This window comes from Haemorhous mexicanus, chromosome 5, assembly GCF_027477595.1.
Source record: "Haemorhous mexicanus isolate bHaeMex1 chromosome 5, bHaeMex1.pri, whole genome shotgun sequence".
NCBI classification, from domain to species: Eukaryota; Metazoa; Chordata; class Aves; order Passeriformes; family Fringillidae; genus Haemorhous; species Haemorhous mexicanus.
The window spans coordinates 28,152,009-28,175,000 of record NC_082345.1 but is presented as its reverse complement, the minus strand read 5'-3'; the positions used below and the strand labels follow the sequence as shown (position 1 = coordinate 28,175,000).

General features: G+C 37.2%; 1 protein-coding gene across 13 annotated transcripts in view; it reads left to right on the top strand.

Moving 5' to 3' along the window:
• The window catches only part of ATF7IP (activating transcription factor 7 interacting protein), a 79,201-nt gene that overhangs the window by 52,068 nt on the left and 4,141 nt on the right, over nt 1–22,992 (top strand). For 9 of the 13 annotated variants that reach the window (XM_059846603.1, XM_059846602.1, XM_059846607.1 and 6 more), the window contains one exon: nt 835–7,190. In XM_059846603.1, coding sequence (XP_059702586.1) covers nt 835–2,280 — 1,446 coding nt within the window. In that variant the 3' untranslated portion in view covers nt 2,281–7,190. Of the gene's footprint in view, nt 1–834; nt 7,191–15,218; nt 15,298–20,923; nt 21,104–21,985; nt 22,172–22,992 lie in introns of those variants that run through there. The other 4 variants (XM_059846610.1, XM_059846609.1, XM_059846608.1 and 1 more) reach the window with 3 other exon arrangements.

The following is a 22,992-nucleotide window of genomic DNA, read 5'->3' as shown; positions in this document are numbered from 1 at the left end:
AAAGCACCTCATACTTAACTCTTCCTATTAACTACAAGTCCTGTTATTAAGAGGAATAAAATTTCTTCTAGACAACATTTCCAAATTCATTACTGTTTCAAGGTACAGTTAATCTAAATTGTATTTAAAAGCAAGAAGAAAATATACTGGACAGTATACTTGTTTTCACCTGCTGAAAGTAGTCTGGCAAAGGTAGTCAGTATTTTAGAGTATTAACTATGCCTCACTCTGTCTTTCAATTAAGATAAAGAAAGGTTGTTTGGAACTTCATTTTTCAAAGATACCTGTGGATTATAGCTATTCAAAACCCTTGTCAGTACTTGATACATAGTAAATCCAGTACCATAATGGATGACAGTAGTACAGTTTTACAGTTTAATTTTCAGTATAAGATGCATATTTTGGAATTTTTCTTCAGTTAGAGCCTGAAACCTGGAAAAAAAATTTGAAAAACAGATTGTGTATGATAATGGTATTTAGCAGTGGAAGATGAGCTAGAAGGAGGGAAATAAGACGTAGGATGTTTTGTGGTTTTCAGTCTTCTGTTGTGTAGTGTATGTTCTAGGTTTGCTTTCTGTGAAATCAGTTAAAGCATGTGTAATGCCATGGTTAAAAAAGAAGAACCTGATGCATTTTAATTGGCTAGTGAGGTATGGAATTGATGTGCCGTTCATTTGAAAACCCAGTTAATGCCACCTGCTTTTTGTTACGTAAAATCCAAAATATTATGTATTACTCCGCACTTCACAGCTCTCAGATCATAAAGTAGTTCACTGTGTGCCGTATACCTGTGGCATATTTGATGGTACAACTTTGATCAATTGTTTCGAAAAGCAGTTGAAACAGGAAGAGACTCCATCAGAAAATAAAGAAGCAGTAGAAGCAGCACAGACGAATTTTAACTTCCCTGAGGATGTCCTCTTTGGCTTGGAGGAAGAGGAAGAGGATGCTAAGAGCATCAAAAACACCCACAAACAGACTGGCTGGGCAGCTAACCTATTAAAACAGTGGCTGGCCAAAAATGGCAAGGATCCTAGCTTTGAATTGGTCCCAGTAAGTGAACTCAATGATATCTTAAGAGAGTTTTATTACACAATACGAAATCACGATGGAAATACCTACAGTGTGGCAAGCTACAAGTCGATGCGCGCTGGTTTAAACCGGCATCTCAAAATGCCGCCTTATAATCGTCAGATTTGCTTAATGAAGGACAAAGAGTTTGCCAGTGCAAACATGGTGTTTGTGAGCGTGCTGAAGATGCTGCGCATGCAGGGGAAGGATGAGACTCACCACCATCCTCCTATTGCTGCCGAGGACTTGCGTAAGATTAAGCAATCTGGTGTGCTGGGTTTGCACAGTCCCCTGGCACTCGTCAACAAGGTGTGGTTTGATTTGCAGTTGCATTTTGCCAAGCGAGGGAGGGAAATTCTAAGAGATCTGGCTCCAGATGCATTTGTGGTTGAGAAGGACAAGAACGGGCGTCGATATGCTATGTTTAGATATCCTGGCAAAGGCAAAAATGGCGAAGATCCTCATAAAATGGGTAAAATGTATGATATGCCTGGGGACCCAAACTGTCCTGTATTTTCCTTGGAACTTTATTTGTCCAAGTTGCCTCCAGAGCCCCCTGCCTTTTACCTGCACCCTCTAAAGCTAACATCAGAGCAAATGCAAGAACAGCCTGTCTGGTACAAAAGAGAACCAATGGGTGTGAACTACCTGGGTACCATGATGCCCAGGATAAGTGTGGCAGCCAGGCTCTCTCAGCGGTACACCAATCATTCTCTCCGAACTACCACCATCCAGCTACTCAGTGAAGCAGGACTGGGGCCTAGGGAAATAATGGCAGTGACAGGCCATCGCTCCGAGTCTGCTATTAGGCACTACTGGGGATCTGCAGAGGTTCGCTACAGGGCCTGGTCAGATATAATGGAAAACAATGGCCCCAGTTATCGATATAGCAAGATCCCAAATGAAGTGATAAAAGAGTCAGTATCTGGTGCATCCACCTCCTCTGTAAAACGTACTGTTCTAGAACAAAACAAAATTTTATTCCCTACAAAATCTGTGGTGCCACCTGGCACTAAGTCTGTGGCTTTAGTCCCTGTGGGACATCCAGCTCTGAATTACAAAAGCCCAGTCCTGTTGAAGCGCAGTTCATCCAAGGTGTTTCTCCCCAAGAGCATGACCAGTGGGAACCTAACTGCCGGTCCCCTTCAAGGCTCTTGTAGCAAACCTGTCTTTATAAAGCGTGTGATAAAACAAGAACCTATGACTTGATACTTCTGTAATAGAACTGACTTGAGATGAATTGCTAAAATGGAAAAATTATCAGATTTGTTTTTTTATTTGGTCTATGAAGGAAATTCCTTATGGTCTAATTCAGCAAGAAGTATCCTGTTTGCACTCAAGATGTCAGCTATGGAGCAGAAATTTAAACTGAGGAAGGCTTGGAGTTTCTATGACTTTTTGTGGCAGCTGGGACTCTTCCAAGTGGCTGAGCAGAGTTATTTAAAAAACATTAAAGGGAGATACTGATTTCCACTTAGCTGAAGATATGCTTTCTTCACTAAGAATGTGGCTTTTTTATTTTGTGAAGAGTGTTATTTATCATACCATTTTGTGAGTGCTGGCACTAATGTAGCATCTTACAAATCAAATACTTGATTACTGAAGAGCACCAAGAAAGTAGAAGCTGAATGAAATAGACACAGATGCACTACAAATATATACATACGCATGAAAACACCTGGAATTGCTTAACCACTGTCACCCTCTGTTCAAATTCTTATCAGACCTACCAGAGGACTGTGCCTTTGTTTCCTTTTTTTTTTTTTAACCTTCTTCTAAATTGATTTTCTCTGTGAGCTGCAGATTTGCATTGGAGGTCTTTCCTATTTAATATTTTTGGCTTTAGATTCCAGTCATTCTGTTCTCTGAGGGCACTATTGATACGTGTGGTATTAAAATTGGGTTCTCTTTGGCTGTGCATGAAATGGGGAAAACATTCCCAAAAGAGCTGAAAACAATTTCTTGCTTAAATGCCAGGTAATTAGTGTTTGTGTTGTCTCTGTGCCTAACTTGTGAGAGGGTTGTTTTTTTTTTAATTTCCTCTCACCAACCCCCTTCATTACGTGTCACATCATCTTTGCACTCTAGTCTTTATAATAGTATATACAGTATATATAATTCAATAAGAAGTACATCTTGTTCTTCCCCACTGAACCCTGTCCAAATATTTTTGGTTTTAACTTCTTCAGGTCAGTAAACTGGTCCTGTCATTATCTTTTCCCTAGATTTTTACAGATTAGAAATTCTCAGCATAGTGGATGCGAATAATTCTCATCATGGATTCTGACAAGAGATCTTCCAGTAAATAAAAATAGAAAACTGGTTATAGAATGACAGGTTATGGTTGCTCCACTTTGGAAGAAGAAGCACTGTAGCATTTAAAACTGTTTTCCATATATTAACAATGAAATAGAAATTGCTTTGTCCTTTTCAAATGTCTGTACACAGATGCACTTCACATAGTTTATCATACTAAGGACTTCACTTGAAGTGTTGATGTTGCTCAGCAGTGGACAAAATAGGGAAAAGTCCCAACTGAAATGACAAAGTTACCATGCTAAACTCTTAATTCTGCAGAGAACTTCCTTGCTGGGGTAAGCTTTCAAATTTTGAATGAGATTTATCACTCTGCTATAGTGAGTATACTCAATATAGACACTGCTATAGCCTGTACAGAGGACTTGATGCCTGAATGTTGGAGTTTTTATCTTGGCTGATAATATTTACCTTTGTGACCTTGTGTCAGTTATTCATACTTACTGCATCAATTTTCCAAAGTGTAAGACCAGTGCAGTGCTCTGTTTTCTAATGGATCGTGATAACGGTTAAAAGGTTTTAAAAGTTCTTTAGTGATCTTATACTCATCTGTGGTTGAGATAGTTGATCAGATGTAATTGTTAATATAGAAATTATTTCTACACAGTCCTGCTTCCTTAGTAGGAGCATTAATTCATGACATAAATGACTAGAGGAAAGAAAGCATGGGTCATTTTGTCAAGCCTAAAGTAAATCAATTAGAGATGGTCAAGAAAGTGATCCTTTCTAATGGCAAGGAAAAAAAAAAGGGAAAAAACAAAGGGCAAACAGTTCTCAAAATATAGGAAAAATGTGCAGTAATTTATTCCAGGATATTTTAGGGTAACATAGATTGCAAAATTTTAGGGATTAATAGAATTAATAACTCAGCAAAACTGGCAAAATGAATCTCTAATCTAAACTTCCACCAGGATGGGTATGTATTACTGTCCCCCCCCAGAAAAAGTTCCCATCTTTGTCTCAGGTATTTGCTTCTTCCAGTATATTGGCACTGAACATTTCTCCTCCAGGAACAAGAAAAGTGTGTTGCCAGATGAGTCTGTGTTCCCTCTTGTTGCATACTCTGGTCATACTGACCACACACCCTGCTCTGGTTCTAACTGCATCTGGGTGAATTGGGGCAACAGCAAATTGCTGATGGCTTCATTCTTCAACACAAATCTAGTTGGTGATTAAAATAGAAAAAAGGACTCTCTAGGCCACTCTTGGCATGTCTCTCATTCTTTTTGATTATCATTTGGCTTCTAACTTGACTTCCATTTTGTTGGCTTATAATTGGGTATTTTTGGATTCTCATTTGTTAAATTCGAATCCTGTTGGCACCAATTATATAGTGTCCTCTTACTACCTTCAGTTTGAACCTGATACTTCAAAGCTATTGACTGCAATATTACTACCTTCCGGATTTTTGTATGGGAAAATTTTTTTATTTTTTGTTTTTTAATAAGAAAGTATTCCTCATTTGGGCTGAAAGTATTGTTGCTTCATGAGACCTGACATCATTATTTACTAAGTTTACTGGTAAACTTTGATTTCTAATTAGTAGAATATCTTTCTAACTTTCCAGAACTGAAAAAATCTTTCTACTGTTTCCCCTCCCACCTAAAGTGTTAAATAACTCTTTCCTACGTGTATTTTATTTCTAGAAGAAATGAACCAAATGCATATTTTGCAGCTTTTGTAAAGTCAATTTTGGGTTTGAGTACAGTGATACAGGAAGCAGAGAGTCAAGTTTCAAGTCAGTGCTGTTCATGGCAGTACAGGTTATGTATGCTGTGTTGAACATAATGAATTCTGTCAAAATGGACATGAATTGTACTCCTCAGTTGCAGTATCAGCAGAGAACCTCAAAATAGCAAGATAACAGTTTTTGGGTCTTTTCCCATTATTTTTTTGCTATAAGTGAACCTGTTTGGTGAACCCACAGGTTAAATATTGTTTGTTGTCTAAATTTAGATTTAGACAAATCTAAATTTAGAAAACAAATTTAAATGCAAATGTAATGCAAAATGACCAATAATCACTTAAAATTCATTTTAAAACTCTGAATATAAGAAGTATTCTTTGAAAGAAGTTTATCTCCTATGATTCTTGAGTTTTCTAATTAGATCTTCTCTGAAAATAAGACTGTTTCAGGTTTTTTTGCAACTGTTTCATTTCAGTTGCAAAAAAAATCCCTAAAAAGCAAAACCAACCAACCAACCAAAAACCCCTAACAAAAAAAAAAACAAAAAAACAAAAAACAAAAAAAAAAAAAACAAGAAAAACCCAAACAACAACAACAACAAAAACCCCCAGCACTTAGTCTAAGTCAACTAGATTAATAGTGACTGTTATGGTATTGATTACATTCCATTTTCTTTGATGGAGATGACCCTGAAAACAGTGGAGAATAATTGGTTCCTTATAAAATGCTTCCATAAATTTATTTTGCATCTCATTGTCATGATTCAGCTTTGGTACTAGTGTTATGAATATAGGACTTGTTTTCCCTGTGCTTTCCTGTTAAGTTTGGAAATCTCAGCTGTTACTTTAAGGGGTAATCTAATTACTTCTTGTTTATATGAAACTGGCATGGTATCTTAAAGTATGTTACATTTTCTTTGCTTCTATGCACCTTCTCTGTACCCTGTGAAGTGCTCCACTGTGCAGTGTTGAATACCTGAAGGCATTGGAAGGATGCTTTGAAATGGAATTTGTTCTTGGGTTTGTTGTGGTTTTAGTCTAGTACCTCTGGTTATCCTGAACTTCTCAGTAGTTGATAAAGTTGTCCATATGCAGCTCGGATGTATGATTTTGCTGTATGACTCTTTTCTTCTTTTCAGCCTTTCTCTCTGCTTCTTGCTCCAAAAGGAGTGGCTGCAGGGGTGTGGAAGGGGACATCTTACTACTTGTATTAGTCTTTCATCTTCAGCTTTTTCCTGTGTACACAGAAATTTAAGGGTTGCTGTTTGGTCCCAGTCAGTTTATCCATGGCCATTCCAGTGCCTCAGGCCCTTGAGCTGCATTGCTGAAGACATGGCAAACACTTTCACTGCATTGGGGCAAATGTTATTGTTACAGAGGCAGAGGCATTTTTAATTATATAGCAGATCTTTAGAATGGTTTGAAAGTATTTTAGTACAAATCCCGGTTATAGATACAGGATTTATATATATTATATATAATATATAAATATAGCTATGGTATACTGAGAGAATCTATGAAAGCAGTTTTATTACACTGTAACATAAAGTAACAGTGAACAAATCTTAACAGGGTTTGATGTGTTGAAAATGTCTGGCATAAGTCAATCTTCAAGAATTGTTTGCATTATATTTATTAAATTACCAGGTCAGGTGAATAGTCTTTTTTTTCCTGTTCCTACTTTGTGTGCAGTTTATCTTCTTGAGGAGTAAATCTGGTTTTTAGTCTAAATTTCATCTGTGCATTTCACTTTACAGCTACTATTAGTTTATTAAATAAAAGTCCACCGGTGTCCTACCCATTTCCAATTGTTTCTGACAGACCTTGATTTCTTTGGTTGAACTACAGTATAATTTAATCTGTTTTGCTGACTATTGGAAATTGATCTCGTAAAACATTAATAAAGTATATTTATAACTCCTATCAAATTTCTCTGCAATGTGCAACAAACTTTGTGAATGTCTCCTAGGAAATAATGTGAGCAAAGTGGATATGTCAGCATACAATTTATAAGCACCTATTAATTCTATGTTGTTGAAGCATTATTGATGGATATGTTTCCTTGCATTTCATGGTTTTATCACTCAAAATAAACGTATATAGTTATGTATGTAAAATGGGCTGCTTGACTTTTGTCTCTGACCATGGGGTTATGTTTGGGCTGTTTAAAATGTCACTGGCTCTCATCTGTGAGGTGGAACCTTTGCCTGAGACTAATTAGAAAACTAAATTGTCAAGTTGTTAGCAGGACATCATGTGGCTGAATTGGATGGCTGTTTTAAGGAACACTGTTAGAGTGAATCCTTTCTCATGTGACTTTTAAAGTGATTGTCTTTCCCTGCGACTGTGTCTGTGTTACTTAAACTACCCCAACTACTGAGAGCAGTTTTTAATGAGTAAATATACTTGTATATTGTAGGCTCAGATTTGTCATTTGAGGCCAAAGAATTTTGGGGAGATTGTTTTAATATCTCACTGATTATGCCATTGCTCCAGGCTTGGATAATAGCTTTTAAAAGCTGCAGCAAACTAATCTGAAAAGTATTATAAATATATTTACTGTTCAGTAAGATGGCCAATATCTGCTCTTTGCCCAAAGAAATGAGAGGGTCTGTAATACATAGGGGTTACTATAACTGATTATTCATGTTTTCCATGCTTGCATGGTTCTTGTTTGGTAGGAAGTGTAGCACAGTACCTGTTAAGGGTAAGGGGGATGGAGCAATTGTGTGAATGCAATACATAAAGTGTCTGTTAAAAGTATTTTTGAGTATTACACAAATATGCAACCACACACTATCAAAACATGTATTGCAGCACTGTGAAATTTTGTTTGTGTGAACTTTGATCTTGGTAAACTGCTTCCTTTAATACATTATCCTTTTCCTTTTATCTTGGTAAGAGATGACAAATATGTTTGGTACCTGGTTGAGTAGATTATCATGACATCTTTGGAAGGCTGGAATAATTACTTCAGTTTTGTGGGAGTTACTGTATTGGAAAAAAATAACAGTTGAGGAGTGATAAATCTGACACTGAAACAGTCTGTGGCTGAAATATGCTCAAAAATGTATAAAAAAGTAATTTTCACAACTGCTTAAACTGTGCTTGAAGTCTGTAATTTTGTATACAGATGACTCAAAATGAAATATTGACCTTATAATTATGCATACAAACTCAGTATTGCCACCCTCTCTACATGCATTCCATTCCCAAGACATATTTTTAACATCACTCCCCATAATTTAAGATTGATTTTGCTATTATATAACGCCTTGGTGCGTCATGTATTATTGTGGTGGTGTGATGCTTCATTAATTGTCTGGTTTACAACTTCCAGATTTTTTTCTAGTTTGTTATAGTAGAAACTATTAATAAAATTGTCTGCATTGTGTCAATGTGCCACACATAATCTTCAGAATTTCAATCTTTACTACCCTGAAACTAATTTTTTACTTTGCAATGTATTTTTTGTTGTTGCGTTTTTTTCCCCTTAATTTTTCACTCTTACATACTGAAATGTTCCTTTATGAAAAGCAGGTGGCATTACAATCAATAACCTTGTGATGAACTGAACTGTGGCGTTATATAATACCAAAACTTTTAGAATCATTTATATCATATGGGAATAGAGAAATGCATATTCAGAACTTTCTTCAAAATACCAAGTTGTAACTTTTGGTTTTTCATTTGGTACAATACCATGTGCATGTTGTTGAGCTGTTCCATTTGCACTTTAGAAGTTTCTTTCCCAGTTTTCTACAGTAGTTTGCCATTGGCCTATATGTGCTTTGGTGTTGTAACTTTTTCTGTGGTAAATTTCCCAACTGCAGTTATAGTGGGAGATAACGTCTTTTCTCAATATCATGTCTACCAATATGTGCTTTGGTCCTTAAATTGTCTCCTTCCTTACCTGTGTTTTCCTTGTGATATCAGAATAGAAAAAAATCGTGGGGATGGGTGTCTGTAAAAAAGCTTTCTCTTTCTTTTCAAAATTGCAAATAAATCAACCTAACTTGCAGCAGTAATGATCTGAAAAAGTTGTTGGATAGCAAAGCTAAGGTAATATTCTTTCCCCTACTCCATTGTATTTTACAACACTGTAAAATGCTCTCTGCAAGTAGAAAAACACATATAATGCTACTAGGCTGTCTGAATGTCCCTGCTTTTCTAGAGGCAGATGAGGAAACTGCTTCAGAACCACTTGAATGCCAGAGACAGCCCTTCATTTATTGCAAGGCTGATGCCCTTCTGATTTCCCTTTGTTAATATCTTGTTTTCTTGTGTGTGGATTAATTATTTGATATTGCAGTCAATGACATGTGGGATATTATGACAGTCTTCCAATAGCAGGGAGAAAGTTCCTAATTATAAAACATTTACATTGGTTTTATTGCAAATCTTAATTGGAACATCAAGTTCAGGTGACCCTGTATTTATCCATTTTTGACAAGTTCCATGATTTTTATTACCTCTAAGAACCCCTATCTGTTATACTTACTGTTTAAATTTCTTTAATATCCATATGATATCCACTGGTTTTAGAAAGTCAATGTATAATCACTTTCTTTTTCAAGGAAACTGTATCATTGCTGCTTTTTTCTAGCAATTATCCCCACAAGTTTAGCTTACTTGTCAGTCCATTTATTTCTCAGTACTTTCTTCCATTCTTAAAAAGACTTAAGTGGCTGGGATTGGAAGAAAGCAATTATGTTGTCTATGCATACACAGTAGAAAATGCATGAAATTGTGAGCATAGGTAATTTTTACTGATTCTTTTTAGAAAACCCTGAAGTGTAATTACTAAAATATGAATAGAGATTTTGTGTAATTAAATAAAGTTTTGTTCCTAGTAGTTTTCATGGTCAAGAAAATATGAAAATGTTAGTTTTAAGTGAAAGTTTTGCAATTAGTAGAACACTTGAAGTACCAATTTTTAATATGAAGTAGGAAAAAATGTACAAATTTGAGTAGCTGCATTCATTTTATGCATACTTTCCATTGTTTTCACTTCCATATGCACTATAAAGCAGTTTCCATGTAACTGATAAAGAGAAATTTAGAAGAGGTTATGATGTCTATTTCAGGACTTGACAGGTTTCACTCAGATACTTCAAAGAGAAGAGTGTTTACACTTGCAGTTCTGCCCTTTCTTCTAAGGTCTTTCAGCTGCTGCTTTCACAAGTTCTGTGCTTGCCATTAAAATACTTTTCTTTCACACTTGCCAAGTTGATGCTGCCTGGGGCATCTGACACAAACAGATCATTTCATGTTGGTAATTGCAATAGGTGTGGACATGACTTTGCAGACTAAAGCAGCTGGGGCAGAGGGCCTGCAATTTGACAAGCTTTTCTTTAAAGAACACACTTTTCAAAACAGATCAAGACTGTAAATGCCAAGGGCCTTCTCCTCAGTGGGCTGTTTCAGGGAAGATACACAACGCTGGGATAGCGAAGTTACTTTGCAGTACACTTGCCCCATCTTCCGATGTTTGTGGTAGTGCAGGCTCAGTTGCTGCCTGGCTCGTTATTTTCTTTTCCCCTACCACCTTTCTTCTTCCTCCTGCTTCGTTTTTTCACCTTTGTTTCTGCTCTTAGCTGTATCTTGCAGTCCTCTCCCCCCTACTTCACCTTGTGTTTTGCCTTTCATCTCCAAGTTGTTATGTGTGTTGTCTTGGGCTGGAGCTACATGAGATTTCAGTATGAAATGTTCAATTACAGGACGCATTGTTTTTATGCAAAACATTTTAATTGCAATTTGAAGTGCACCTACCAGCTGAAGACTAAACATGTGGCCATATTAAAACTGGGAAGTCAGGAAAAGATGAAGTCTTGTATTTTTCTTGCTTTCGTCCTAATTTTTTTTTTTTACATATGCGTTTAAAACTCTGGCATTTCAGAGTGGGATTTGTTATGTTGAATTTTTAATTCCATTTTTAATTCACTTTTCTCATTCCACTGTTGTGTGTTAAGACTGTTACACTGCTGACAGCCATATGAAAGAAGAGATTCTTAAACTAAGGCAGCTCAGATACAGTTGTGATTAACTGGATGGTTCAGTCCGTGATGTTGCAACTTCCAGGCTATACAAGCTTTGCTCACCTGCTGAGATAACACAGGTCCAAATTGGCAGTGTAAATGACAGTATTTTGGAGGATTTCTACTTACTTGGAATTTAAAGGCACATACATTAAGATACATGAGCTGTAAAGTATGGAAAAGGGGGTTTGGTAGTTTACATCTCTTTTAAATCTCAGTGTAAACTTTTTTTTACTAGATTTCTAGAAATGACCCAGATGCTGTGTTAAACAATCAGTTTTAAGCGCAGCTTCTCTTTGGTCTGCAGACAGGTGCACCGGTTCTGACAAAGGATGACAGGTTGGCTTGTGGGGTTGTGATTTTGTTCGCTTTGCTTGGGCTTGTTTGGCTTTGTGTTTGTTATTTGTAACTGTGACATTTTAAATATATGTAGATCACTTTATGATGCCATGGTTGTTTTGTTTCTGTTTCAGCTTATTTGTATTCTAAGGTGTGTGAATCCTTTGTTACTAAGACTTGCTGGGCAGTATATAAACCAAACCATCAGGCAAGCAAATGTTTGAGGTCCTCCTTAATGGTTTTCATTATTTCAATGATATGGCTGCACTGATGGAAAGGTGTTAAAATGGCATCATGTGTTCTTCTGCAGAGATCAGCTGAAGCAGTTTCATGTTGTTGGCTTCCTGTGTGTGGAAGCAGAGAGCAGACCAGAATGCTTTGACTAGACTTTTCTGCTTTACCAGTTTCTACCTAAATGCTTGCTGAAATCTAATATTAGGAGCTGAAAGACTTATTCTCTTGTTTCAGTTTTTGACACAAATGGAAGTGTTGTTCATATATGACTGAAAGTCCAGTGCCAGGCTTCTTCTTGACTTCCTCAGGGCTGCAAGCATTCTGAAGTTGTCTTCTAATTTTGATCAGAGCAGCACATCTGAATCTCCATTTCTTACGTATAACATGGCAGTCTTGTCCAAAGAATGCAATTCCCTCCTTTTCATGGAAGAAAAGAGCAGTTGTTTCTCTGTAGTTTTTCCTCAGACATAGTTCTGTTGTAAACTGGAGTTTTCACAAGTCCTTGTACTACAAAAAGTTTCCCTGAGAGAATTTCTGGGTGAAATAGTCATGATGCTAAAAAAGGATGGTTTTATTTTGTTGTTTGGTTGGGCACAGGGTTTTCTGAAAACTCTTTATTTCTTGCATTACAGAGAGATGATGGTTAAATTTGTAGGTCTTAACCATTGGAGTCAGTATTCCAGAAACATCTGGATAAGGTGATAAAGTTGCTCTCTCAGATCATGGTGATGCTTAATTTCACCATGGGGAAGTAGTGTGGACCAGTCCTCTTACACCAGATTGCCAGTTCTTCCTGGATTTTCTTTTCGTTCTCAAATGAAATCTTGAATTTGAGAAATCTACAAGTATCTGAAAACTATGTGTGCCAGCACAACGGGATATGGAAATGGATACTCCTCCTCCTCCTTAGGAGTGTAGGTGGATGCTGCAAATAGTCAAAATCCTGACCTTTATGACAGGCATAATGAGCAGTCTGTTCTGTTTGGGGATGCCCTGCCTACACCATGCTCTTCTAGGTAGGAAACACGATGTTCAGCCTTTTTGGTTTTTCAAGTTTCCTTAAGATTTTCCTGTACCCCTAAATTTCATTTGAGGGAAATGCATGGTTGGTGAAGTAGGGGGGAATCTGGCTGGGGACTTCATGGTGTGCTGTGTATTGAGTACAGCATCTGCTGGGGGTAGCTGGAATGTGTCTTGGAACCAGGACTGGTGGTGTTCCTCAGAGCTCTGCTCAAAGGCTGTCCTGCAGATCTGCAGCTTCTGGGGATCTGGGGTGGGCTGCAGAAAGAGCCTAACTGCTTCTGGATAGCTCCTGTTGAGGAGATTGCTGTCCAGGGTCATTTAATAAAAAACATGGAATAGTGTGGCTGGCCAAGAGAAGGTCTTTCTTCCTGAGAATTGTATGTATGAGACCTTGTTGGCTGAGTTGATTTAATAAGCCTGTTTAACTAAGGCTTATTCAGGATTTTGGCCTTCCAGACGTATCAAAATAAAGAAGTGCATGCTGTGACATTTGCTGACTTGGAAATTCAAAGAACTTTCTCAACTGGCACAGTCAAGCAGGGCTTCAGAACAGTTAGCTGTCATACAGAGTATTTTTCTAAGGATTTTGATTTCCTTGCAGAGGAAGAATTGAAAGGAAATTACTTCAGACTAATGTATTTTTTAGTGGGAAGAAATTAATAGCTTGATATTCAGTTTTCTTCCTTCTGTAGTTCCTTTTAAATCTCCCTCTCCATTTATCATCTGCTTTCTCCTGGCAGAGAGAGCCATGGTTCAAAATACACCTTGTTGGCTGGGAAGATCATCCAGTTGGAATGAAATTCCTCTTGACTTTATGCTAATCAATTTATCATTGATTATTTTAATGTGCCTTTTTCTTAAGCTTCACATAGTTAAATCAGCTTATCATAATAAGAAACCTGAAGCTAGAAATTCTTTTAAATAGAAACCACTCAACAGAAGAATTCTGTGGTTAATAATTCTGAAATATGTTTCTCTGTGTATTGGAAAGATGAATCCCTATAGAGATCTCTTCTCTCACCTGTGAATATAAGTAGTTAGATATTTTGTACTTAAATTTGGTATTGTATTTTATTAGCAGAATTTCATCAGTGGCAGCATCAGTAAGGCAAAGGCAAAAAGAAATCAGGTTGTAATAATGACTAATGAAGAGAACTGTCATGTCAGGCACTCCAAATTCAGTGACTGATAATTCAAGCAGCTTCTACTTGCATTTAGTAATCATAAGATGCCTCTTTTTGCCTCTCCTCAGAGCCTTGCCTGTGTGAGGATTGCCTTTAGGCCTTCCTTAAAGGCTTAGTTTTTCCCAAATGAAAGATCATAGAGCAGATAATCTCTGCTTAGGCTTTGTGCATCTGTCACCATCTGCACAAAAAAATCTCTAATATTCCTAGGGTGTATCATGTCAGCATTTGTACAGACCATGTGGGTCTGATAACTTACACTTTTTCCCATGTTAATTGCTCAGAGATATTTGATAATTATGGTGTTTTTGTTACTCTTTGTCTGTCTTAAGGAAACTTGTTGACTCTAATCCATAAATCTGTAGCAGTGCAGTCCAACAATCAGTGATAATCTCTCCCCAAAACAACAACAAAAAGAAGAAACCTCAACTACTTTTTGTAGCAAGTTTAAGGAAGTAGAAACTCCTATAATCATGATTGTTTTCTAGAAAGTGTCTTTAAAATCATGGAAATATATAAGACCTCCCCCATATTTTTCTCATCACCTAAGGGAAAATGTTATGATCTCTGCAGTCTGACCAACCATGGGACAGCAGTTGATCTAGAAGATAAATCTTGTTTGGTGGTCTTCTAGGGTTTTTTGTTAAAACATATAGCCTGGGCGATAGCTTGAAAGATCCCTTTATGCTCTCTAAGGGAAAGGTTAAAAATAAGTTTGTATGTAGAATAATCAATGCTAAAATTTGTCATTATGGATGAGAATACAGTAATGAAATCACTGAATACAGTTGGAGTTTTCTGATGGTTTTTGATGTATTTTGTAAGCATACAAGTTCCAGTGTAGCTTTTCCTTTTTCTTAATGTCAAGTCAGTGTCTTCATAAGTACAGAGGCAAAAGCAAAGCTGTCTCAAAATAAGTAATGCATTGTCTGATGACTGCTCTGTCAGAAAGTAATGCCACTACAGAGGAAAGGACAGATTAAAACCAGATTAAAATGTTAGGAGTCATAGTTGAAATATACTTTATACCAGCAAATTGTTATGCATTTACCTGAGAAACAGCAATGTGCTGCTATTCATCAGGGGTTTTTACTCCTTACAAAGCTGAAAATACTTTAATACTTGTTTTCTGCAATACAGTCGTTTGGTTATGGCCCATTTTTCAAGTCCTGGGATATTCATCTGAAATTACCTTCTCTTGATCATTTCATCAGTTCCTTTCTAATAAGTGTCAATTCTGAGACCTCTCCTGAATGTTCAATGTGTCCCTTTTCCACCTGTGTTCCCTGGATCTGCTTTTGCAAAACAAAGGAGTTTTGTCTTTCAGAGCGGGAAGTTCACAGGAAGTGAATCGGGAGGTGTCATTGATCTTACACTGGATGAAGAGGATGACAGCTGCTCTCAAGGTAGGTGAAAATACTTTCCTAGCTGCAGGGAGAGTTGAGCTACTAGTGTTATTTCATCCTGTGAATGCCAGAAAGGAATAAACTTCTGTTTCTGCTTAGTGTATTTTTTTCCTTTGGTGTTTCAGTTAGGTAGGACTCTTGTTAAAAAAATTATGTTAGGTATTAAAGAAAAGGAATTTTGCTTACAGTCTTAAAGATTTTTACTATTACTTTACTTTAAGCATTAGTGCTATCTGTGCATAAATACTTCAGGCTTGGGGAGTAATTTGAGATGTTTGAGTTCTTGATGATCTTTTCAAAAGCTCTTCTGGATGTATTTATTTTTTCTGTTTACTGATTATAATTAAAGGCCTTTTAATTCTACTGTTGATATTTAGGCATTAGAGTATTACAGCTTCTAATCTTTTGTTTAACTAACACTTCGTGTGCAAGAGTTTAAAGACTGAATGCAAACTTGTTTGCTTTAGGACTGTATGCCAAGAGCAGAGTAAATATAGTCGTGCTCTTATGTACTTTGGCAGTTTGGATGCACTTCATCATTTAAAAGAACACATTTCTTTTTATATAAATCTTGTGTAAATGTAGGCCAGTCTAATTATAGTTAGCATTGGATTAGTGAAGAATGGTGGTACTTCACAGAAGTAATGAGTCTCTACTTAAGGCCATGTATTGTGCTGTCATTTCCATTGGAAAAAAATTGTGTTTCTACTACTGGAGGTAAAATTTTCATTCTGTTTGGTCTCTAAATGCATGTCCCTGTGCTACATTCTGAAGTCCAGCCACCAAGAAGTTTGATTAGTCTGGACAACCTTGGTAGTTATTTCTCTAGCTTGTGCATTCAAGTTCTACATAAACATTCCTAATAGCTTGACTTGCTTTGCATTTGTATGACACAAATATAGAAAATCATTTTGGCATGTGGTAGCATTTCTTCAGTGAGAAAGAAATCGCAGAGTTTATAGAATGGTTCAGGTTGGAAATGATCTTTAAGGTGATCTCATTCCAGCCTCCCACTAAACCATGTTGCTCAAAGCCCCATCCAGCTGGTCCTTGAACAGTTCTATGTGATGTTATCACCAAAAGGGAGTGTGTGAGGTACACAAGTGTTAGGGAAGCATGATGCAATTCAGATAGCTGATTGTCTGCTTTTCTTATCAGTAGAGGATATGGGGTGAACTGAGTATGAGCCAACAGTGTGTTCTCATTTCAATTTAAGTATTCCCCCAAACTGACACTGGTGGAACCACAGCTGAAATAGGGTGTCCAGTTCTGGCTCCCTTTTCTTCAAGCTCGGAAGAGCTGTGGTAGCCCTGGAGAGGCCCCACTGATGGTGTCAGGATGGTGAAGGCCTGGAGTGCCTGACCTCTCAGAAGAGATCAGACCAGGGCATGTTTGGCAAGGAGCTAAACAAGAGACAGTGTAAGGGCAGCCTACAGCTCCTTGGAGGATAGTTACAAAAATGACAGAGCACAACTCTCTTCATCAGTGCCAAGTGATGCATTAAGGGGCTGTGGCCATGAACTACAAGTTCAGGAATGAGGAGGAAAGAAATCGGCATACTGCTGCACAGAGGGATGGTAGAAGCTGTCCTCTTGAATGTTTTTGAGATTTAGTAGGGCAAAACCACAGATAATCTGAATAAGTTGCTATTGACAGTCCAGCTTCAACAAGAAATTGGACTAACAGCCACCAGAGGTCCTTTTCAGCCAGAATTTTGACTTGACAAGCTGAGTGGCAGAATAGCTGAGGCAAACAAGGTTTTATCACTGTCATCTTTTCTCAGGGTTAGTTCTCAAAAAGATAAAAAGGTGGTTGCCTTGAGACTGTGCTAGCCTGTCAGACAAGGTTAACCTCCCCAGTCCTATTTAATATTTTGTAAAAGACACCCAGCAGATAGAAAAATATTAGCTGAAATATATTACAATACTGTGACATGGTACTTTAAAATATACCTAGAACTTTAAAATATACCACAAATCCATTTTAATCTATCTTAAAAGTTTCTGAAAATAACATTTTCCAGAGAGCTTTTTTCCTTCCTAATTGCATTAAGTAGATGCTCACTTCACAATTGCCATAAAAGATCAATACCACAGTTGCACATAGAATTGTAAGACTGCTTTTGTAGGTAGGAGTGTGTGAGTTGTAGCTCCATTGCAGCTTAATTCTTCCTCAGTTTCTTTGTTGGGGCTTGAGCCAGTATCTTAAAAATTTATGCAGTGGGATAGTCTGAGATTCTTTTCCCTTAGTTGTCAGGTCTTAGAATACTGTTCTTCCATTAGGAGGAAGGTTAGTGGAGTACTTTTGTGTTGGGTTAGCTCCCGTGTGTCTCTTCCCTGCAAAGCAGAAGCTGATAGTCTGAAGCCAATGCAGATTAGTTCATGTTTAGAATTTGTGTGAGAAGTCAGTGGTTTTTTATATATGCTGTGGAAACATAGGAAACCCTAATAAAAGCTTGACTTTCACCCTGCAGTGAGAACACAGCACTAGGATTTTGGAGCAAGGTTCTCAGGAACGTGTTCTGATAAAAACTTCAAGGTTAAACAGAGGAAGAGAACACTTGTAACAGCTTTTGCATGATTATAAGCATCTATATACCTTTGGCCAAGTGTTTTTTCCACTGAAGTTTGTGTACAGCAAATGTGGAGCAGGTTTTATTTTCTCCCAGTTTTACACAACCTCAGGATAGAAAGTACTTTCAGCATTATGGTGTTTCCTGCAGAAATATTAGCTCAATACTAATTCAAATTGAAGATCAACACTTATATAGTGTTGTTGGGAACACTCAGTTCCTGATTATGTTTTTTACAGCATTGTCACCCACATAAAAAGTAAGCCTTATTCTGCTACTTGTAAAAGGTATGTAAATAGATCTTAATATCTGCTAATATCTAATAACATCTTCTGATTTGTGTAAAAATTATGAATGAAAAGGGTGTGTAATTTTTGAGAAGCCATGTTAAGAGTAATCTAGATACTTTCTTGTCTGCAAGTATATTGCAATACTTGCACTTTGGACCTTGCTGGCCTTTTATAAAAGGATCATCAAATTATTTTGTATTAATATTGAAACAATTAATAGATTTAGTCTAAAGTGGGCCTGTAGTCTAAGAAAGATATTTAAATGTACTCTTAAATTAAAACAGCTATGTTCTGCTTTTTTATTATTTTGTAAGAAAAATTATTAAATACATAATCAGGTTTTTTATTTTATAAGGTGTTTTATCTGGTTAACAAATCTGTAGATCTCTGGATTATTTCTTTCTTATTCTTGAACATGCCTGTGGCATGCTTGGTGTTCTGTAATCCACCTATACCAGTTATGAACTAGAACACTGTTCAAAACTCCTTTGTGCTGTAACTCCAGTGTTGTAGACTGTTTCTGGCATGGGAATTAGTCCCCCTTTTGTTTTGTGGATCAGAGTAGGAGTTTTGCTTACACTTCCAGTAGTAACAATTTCCATTTTATGCTTATTTCCACAAATCATACTCTTCTGTCTCCTTTAGGTCCACATTGTTGTGAATATGATACTGTTGTCAGTTAGTTTTGGAAACTGTTCCTTAATGACCTCTAACCTTAGTCCTGGGCTTACTATGTACCCAGTCTTCCTCACTTTTTTTTTTTTTTTTTTTTTTGCTTAAATAGCCTTTGCCTCTTATTTCCATTTATTTAATGAAGTCTAGTTATTTATCTGTCATCATTTCCTGTGGGTGGTGCAATGCTGACCTAGTTTCCAGTCACTGGAATGTCAGCTGGGCTCTTCTTGATTTGTCAAGGGTCAATGACCTTGCTCTGTGTGAAATCAAAAACAAAAGCAAAACTGGAAAAGCCCTGTTGTTTGTTCAGACTGTCATCTTTCCTTGAACCACATTTACAGCAGTAGGCTGTGAAGGTTTTTACTTGTTGGATTGTAAGTGCCTCTCCTAAGTCATGACCAAGAAGGCACTCACGTCACTGAAATTATTCAGTGGTAGTTGAGATGTACATCAGTCTAAATATTTGAAGTAAACAGATGTGTATACATGTCTGCAGGAATCTCTTTGGAGTCAAGTAGTTTATTGAACACTGGGAAATCTCTCATAATTGTGGACAATAAAAGAAGCTTGAACCAATCACAAGGCCCATTAGTTGATCAAAGAGCAGGAAGGATCTCACCTTTTGTTTTCAAAATAAGCATCCCTTCACTGCTCCTTTTATAGACTTTGGAAAAAACAAACAAACAAACAAACACAGTATATTTTCATCCAGTGGCTTCAGTGAAGTAGCTTGGCTGTTGGGTCTACAGAAAGACAATATGGGCTGCAATTCATACTATGTTTTATTCTTGAGGTCTTGAATTTGGGGGTATGGTCTGGGGGTTATTATGCTGGTGCTGGGTTGATGGTTGGACTAGATGATCTTTAAGGCCTCTTCCAACCTTGGTGATTCTGTGATTCTGTTATCGTGTCTCATAGAATCATACAGCAGTTTGTGAAGGGTACTGCTACTTCCAGCTGTTGGCAGCTAGTGTCAAACACAGCTCAGTGAGACCATCAAAATAGTCTCAAACTGCCAGAAACCCCAACACTTTGAGCTGTGCTGGCTTTAACCCTGTTCTTAATGCTTTGAAATCTAGTTGGTATACTTAATTGAACATTTTAAATGTGGTCTTCCCTATATTGTTTTATTTTCTCAAGAGTAAAATGAGTATTTACATATTGTCATCTTTATATTCTATGCTCTTTTACTAAATTTGTGGCTGATGTATGTACAGTTTTATTAGGGGAGAATCCTTCTGAGTGTCAGTCCTTAAAATCTACTCCTTTATCTTGTGGTGTTTAGTTCTTCAGGGGTGCCTCCTCTGCCCATTACTGCTTTAATGTCCAGATGAAAGCTTCTCAATTTTCCTTTATTCAACTTGTACAAAGTCTTGATTAGATACAGACTTGCACTCGAATGAATATTTTATGTAGCCACAAATAAACTTAAGCAGGAAAAAGTATTGCAGTAGTAAGCTACAGATACAGGCAATATTTGTCAGTATCACAAGTCAGTAAGTCATGCTGAGGAGGGTGTCAATGTGATAAAACAAATTTTCTTTTTAAAATGTTCTATAAATAATAAAGCAGTTTTCCCCTTTTTAAGTAAATACTGTGAAAATTCAAAATAGCAGCAAGAAGACTAACAGATTGAACAAAGGAAAGAGCAAATAAAAAGATGTAAACATCAAAGGTAGACAAGACTTATTTAGGGAACAAAATTTGAGTATTGCAGTGCTCAGGCCTTTAAAGGTTTCAGGATTTCTTTTTAATAACAACTTTTAAAGACTTTGGCACAGTGTTCCCTTGAATTCAGATTTCCAAATTGCTCTGAAATATGCAGACTTCATGATAATAGAATAAAACACTGTGGAGTGTGTCTGGGTCAGGGAAATTGCAGTGATGAAAGTGAGGAGAATTAAATGAGTTTTCTGCAGATTTGTTTGCGTAAGCAAAAAAGATGTGAGAAATGTCATGCTTTGAATATCCTCACCAGTCTGTAAATGGGAGAGGGAGGAAAGGACTGTAAAACTGTGATGCTTGGAACTGTGATTCAGAAATTAAAATTTCTGTTTGCTATTGCCTATATCTTTTGTTTCTTTTAAAGCAGATGGCAAGAAGCAGAAGCAGAACCAGAGCCAGGCACCTGTGACAGGACTGAGCATACCCACCCAGCCCTTGACTCGACCCCTGCAGCCTTTGCCACCTTTGCAGCCAAGCCCTGTGCAGCAGCCAGGTGTGCCAACAAGTGGCCCTTCCCAGACCACCATCCATGTATTACCAACAGGTAACTTCACTTGACATCACTGTGTGAGTGCAGTGGCTGCTTTTTTCCTTGAATTAGACTGCTGTGTGCTCTACATTTTGCTAATCTTTCAAAGTGAATATGCAGAATGTTTGAGTCACTTCATAATCTTTCATTCTAGTCAGTTTCCCATAACATTTTTTCTTTTAAACTGATAAAGCGGAAGGGTAATACTATTAATTTGAAAATAATTCAGGATCAATTTTATTTATGGAGAGGAAGAAATCCTGCTAAGGATAGTCATGGAAGTTATTAAATATACTATTGTTGATAAAAGTGAAGGAGAAGAAACCTGTACCTTTTTTAAGTAATGGGGGAAAAACATTATCAGCATCACTGCTGTGTCCCTTGGCAGTTAATTCTTTTGGCAGAGGGAATGGGAAGGCTGACAATAAAGTTCTAGCCCTAGTTAAATATTACTTTGCAGTGTGATTGTTTTCCCCTTTCTAAAGAAACGTAGATCCTCTTTTTTTCTTTCTATTCTTTTTCTGTATGTGATTGCTGAAGATTAGTTGGCATTGGAATTCCCTTATGATTACTGTGTTCTGAAGACTCCTTGGTAGATTTTATATTCTTCCACTGTCCTTACATGCAAGACCTTCCACTGTCCTTTCATGCAAGGGAGTGGGTGAGATATTATATTTATCTTTTCTGTTAGGAAGCTGTATATATATTGACTTTAATATTTCAGTAAAATACCATTTAGGCTGTTTTCACTTTTCTTGAAGTACCCAAAGCAGACAGAGACAGTTTTTATTTTACATGGCTCAGATGAGTCAGTCCTTTCCAAAGGAGATGTGTACTCTGGAATAGGCATATGAGTCAGGGAGTTCAGGTTTAGGGTGTGCTCTGTCTTTTTTTCAGCTTCGACAGCAGTGAATGTAACTCATCGGCCCATGGCTCCAGCTAATCCCAAGCTTCCTATTCCAAGAACCCCTGCTAACCATCAGGTGGTCTATACCACTATTCCTGCACCACCAGCTCAGAATCCTGTAAGAGGAGCTGTCATGACCAGCCCAGGCTTAAGGCCAGTCACCCCACAGACTGGAGGTAAGGGATGGTTCCTTCCATGTGCTTCTTACCGTGACACAGCTTGGCACGTCCTGCCTCATGGATGTGGCATTTAGGTTTTTTATTTAGGTGTGATGTTTGGTCTTTTTACAGTACTGGTACTAGTTAGAGAGTTTAGGGTTTTTTTCCCAGTTTATAGAATTTAGAAAATTCTTAGGCTACTAAGAAATTCTACTTGGAGCTATGTGCATGAGGAGAAATTGGAGTTAAGTCATCCCAGGCACTAGCTCTGCCAATTAAGCATCCGTGGTTGACATGCCCCATACTTTACAAGGCAGTGGCAGGTAATATGACAAGCATCACCACAGAAAATCATGTTTGATTTCCTGTCTAAATGTTATATTTCTATCAGGCATCCTAGTGTAATTCCTTAGCAATCTCTGATGTCCTGTGCTCAGCAAATTTCTTTCCTTTCTCAAGGCCTCAAGAGATGAAATTTCTTACCGGATGTATCAGAAATTGATACATGCTTGAGTTTCCTTGAGATATTGGCACGTTCCCCTTGACTTGGCAAATGCATAACTGATACCTTCTCCTAGCAATAAACTCATTTTCAATGAGTAATAGATGTCAAAAATAAAGAACTTAAATGATATTTTGTTACAAGGTGGTGGATTTTAACTGGTGGTGGGGTTTTTTTGGTGGTTTTTTTTTTTTTGCTCCCCACAATTTCTACACTATGGTTCTTTTAACACCTTTATGTTTAACATAAATTTCCCTGTTTTATGAGTATGTGCCTACTTTTGTGATGTCCTGGTAGTAATGCTGCTACTGATGTATATTGATTTATGTTATCATTG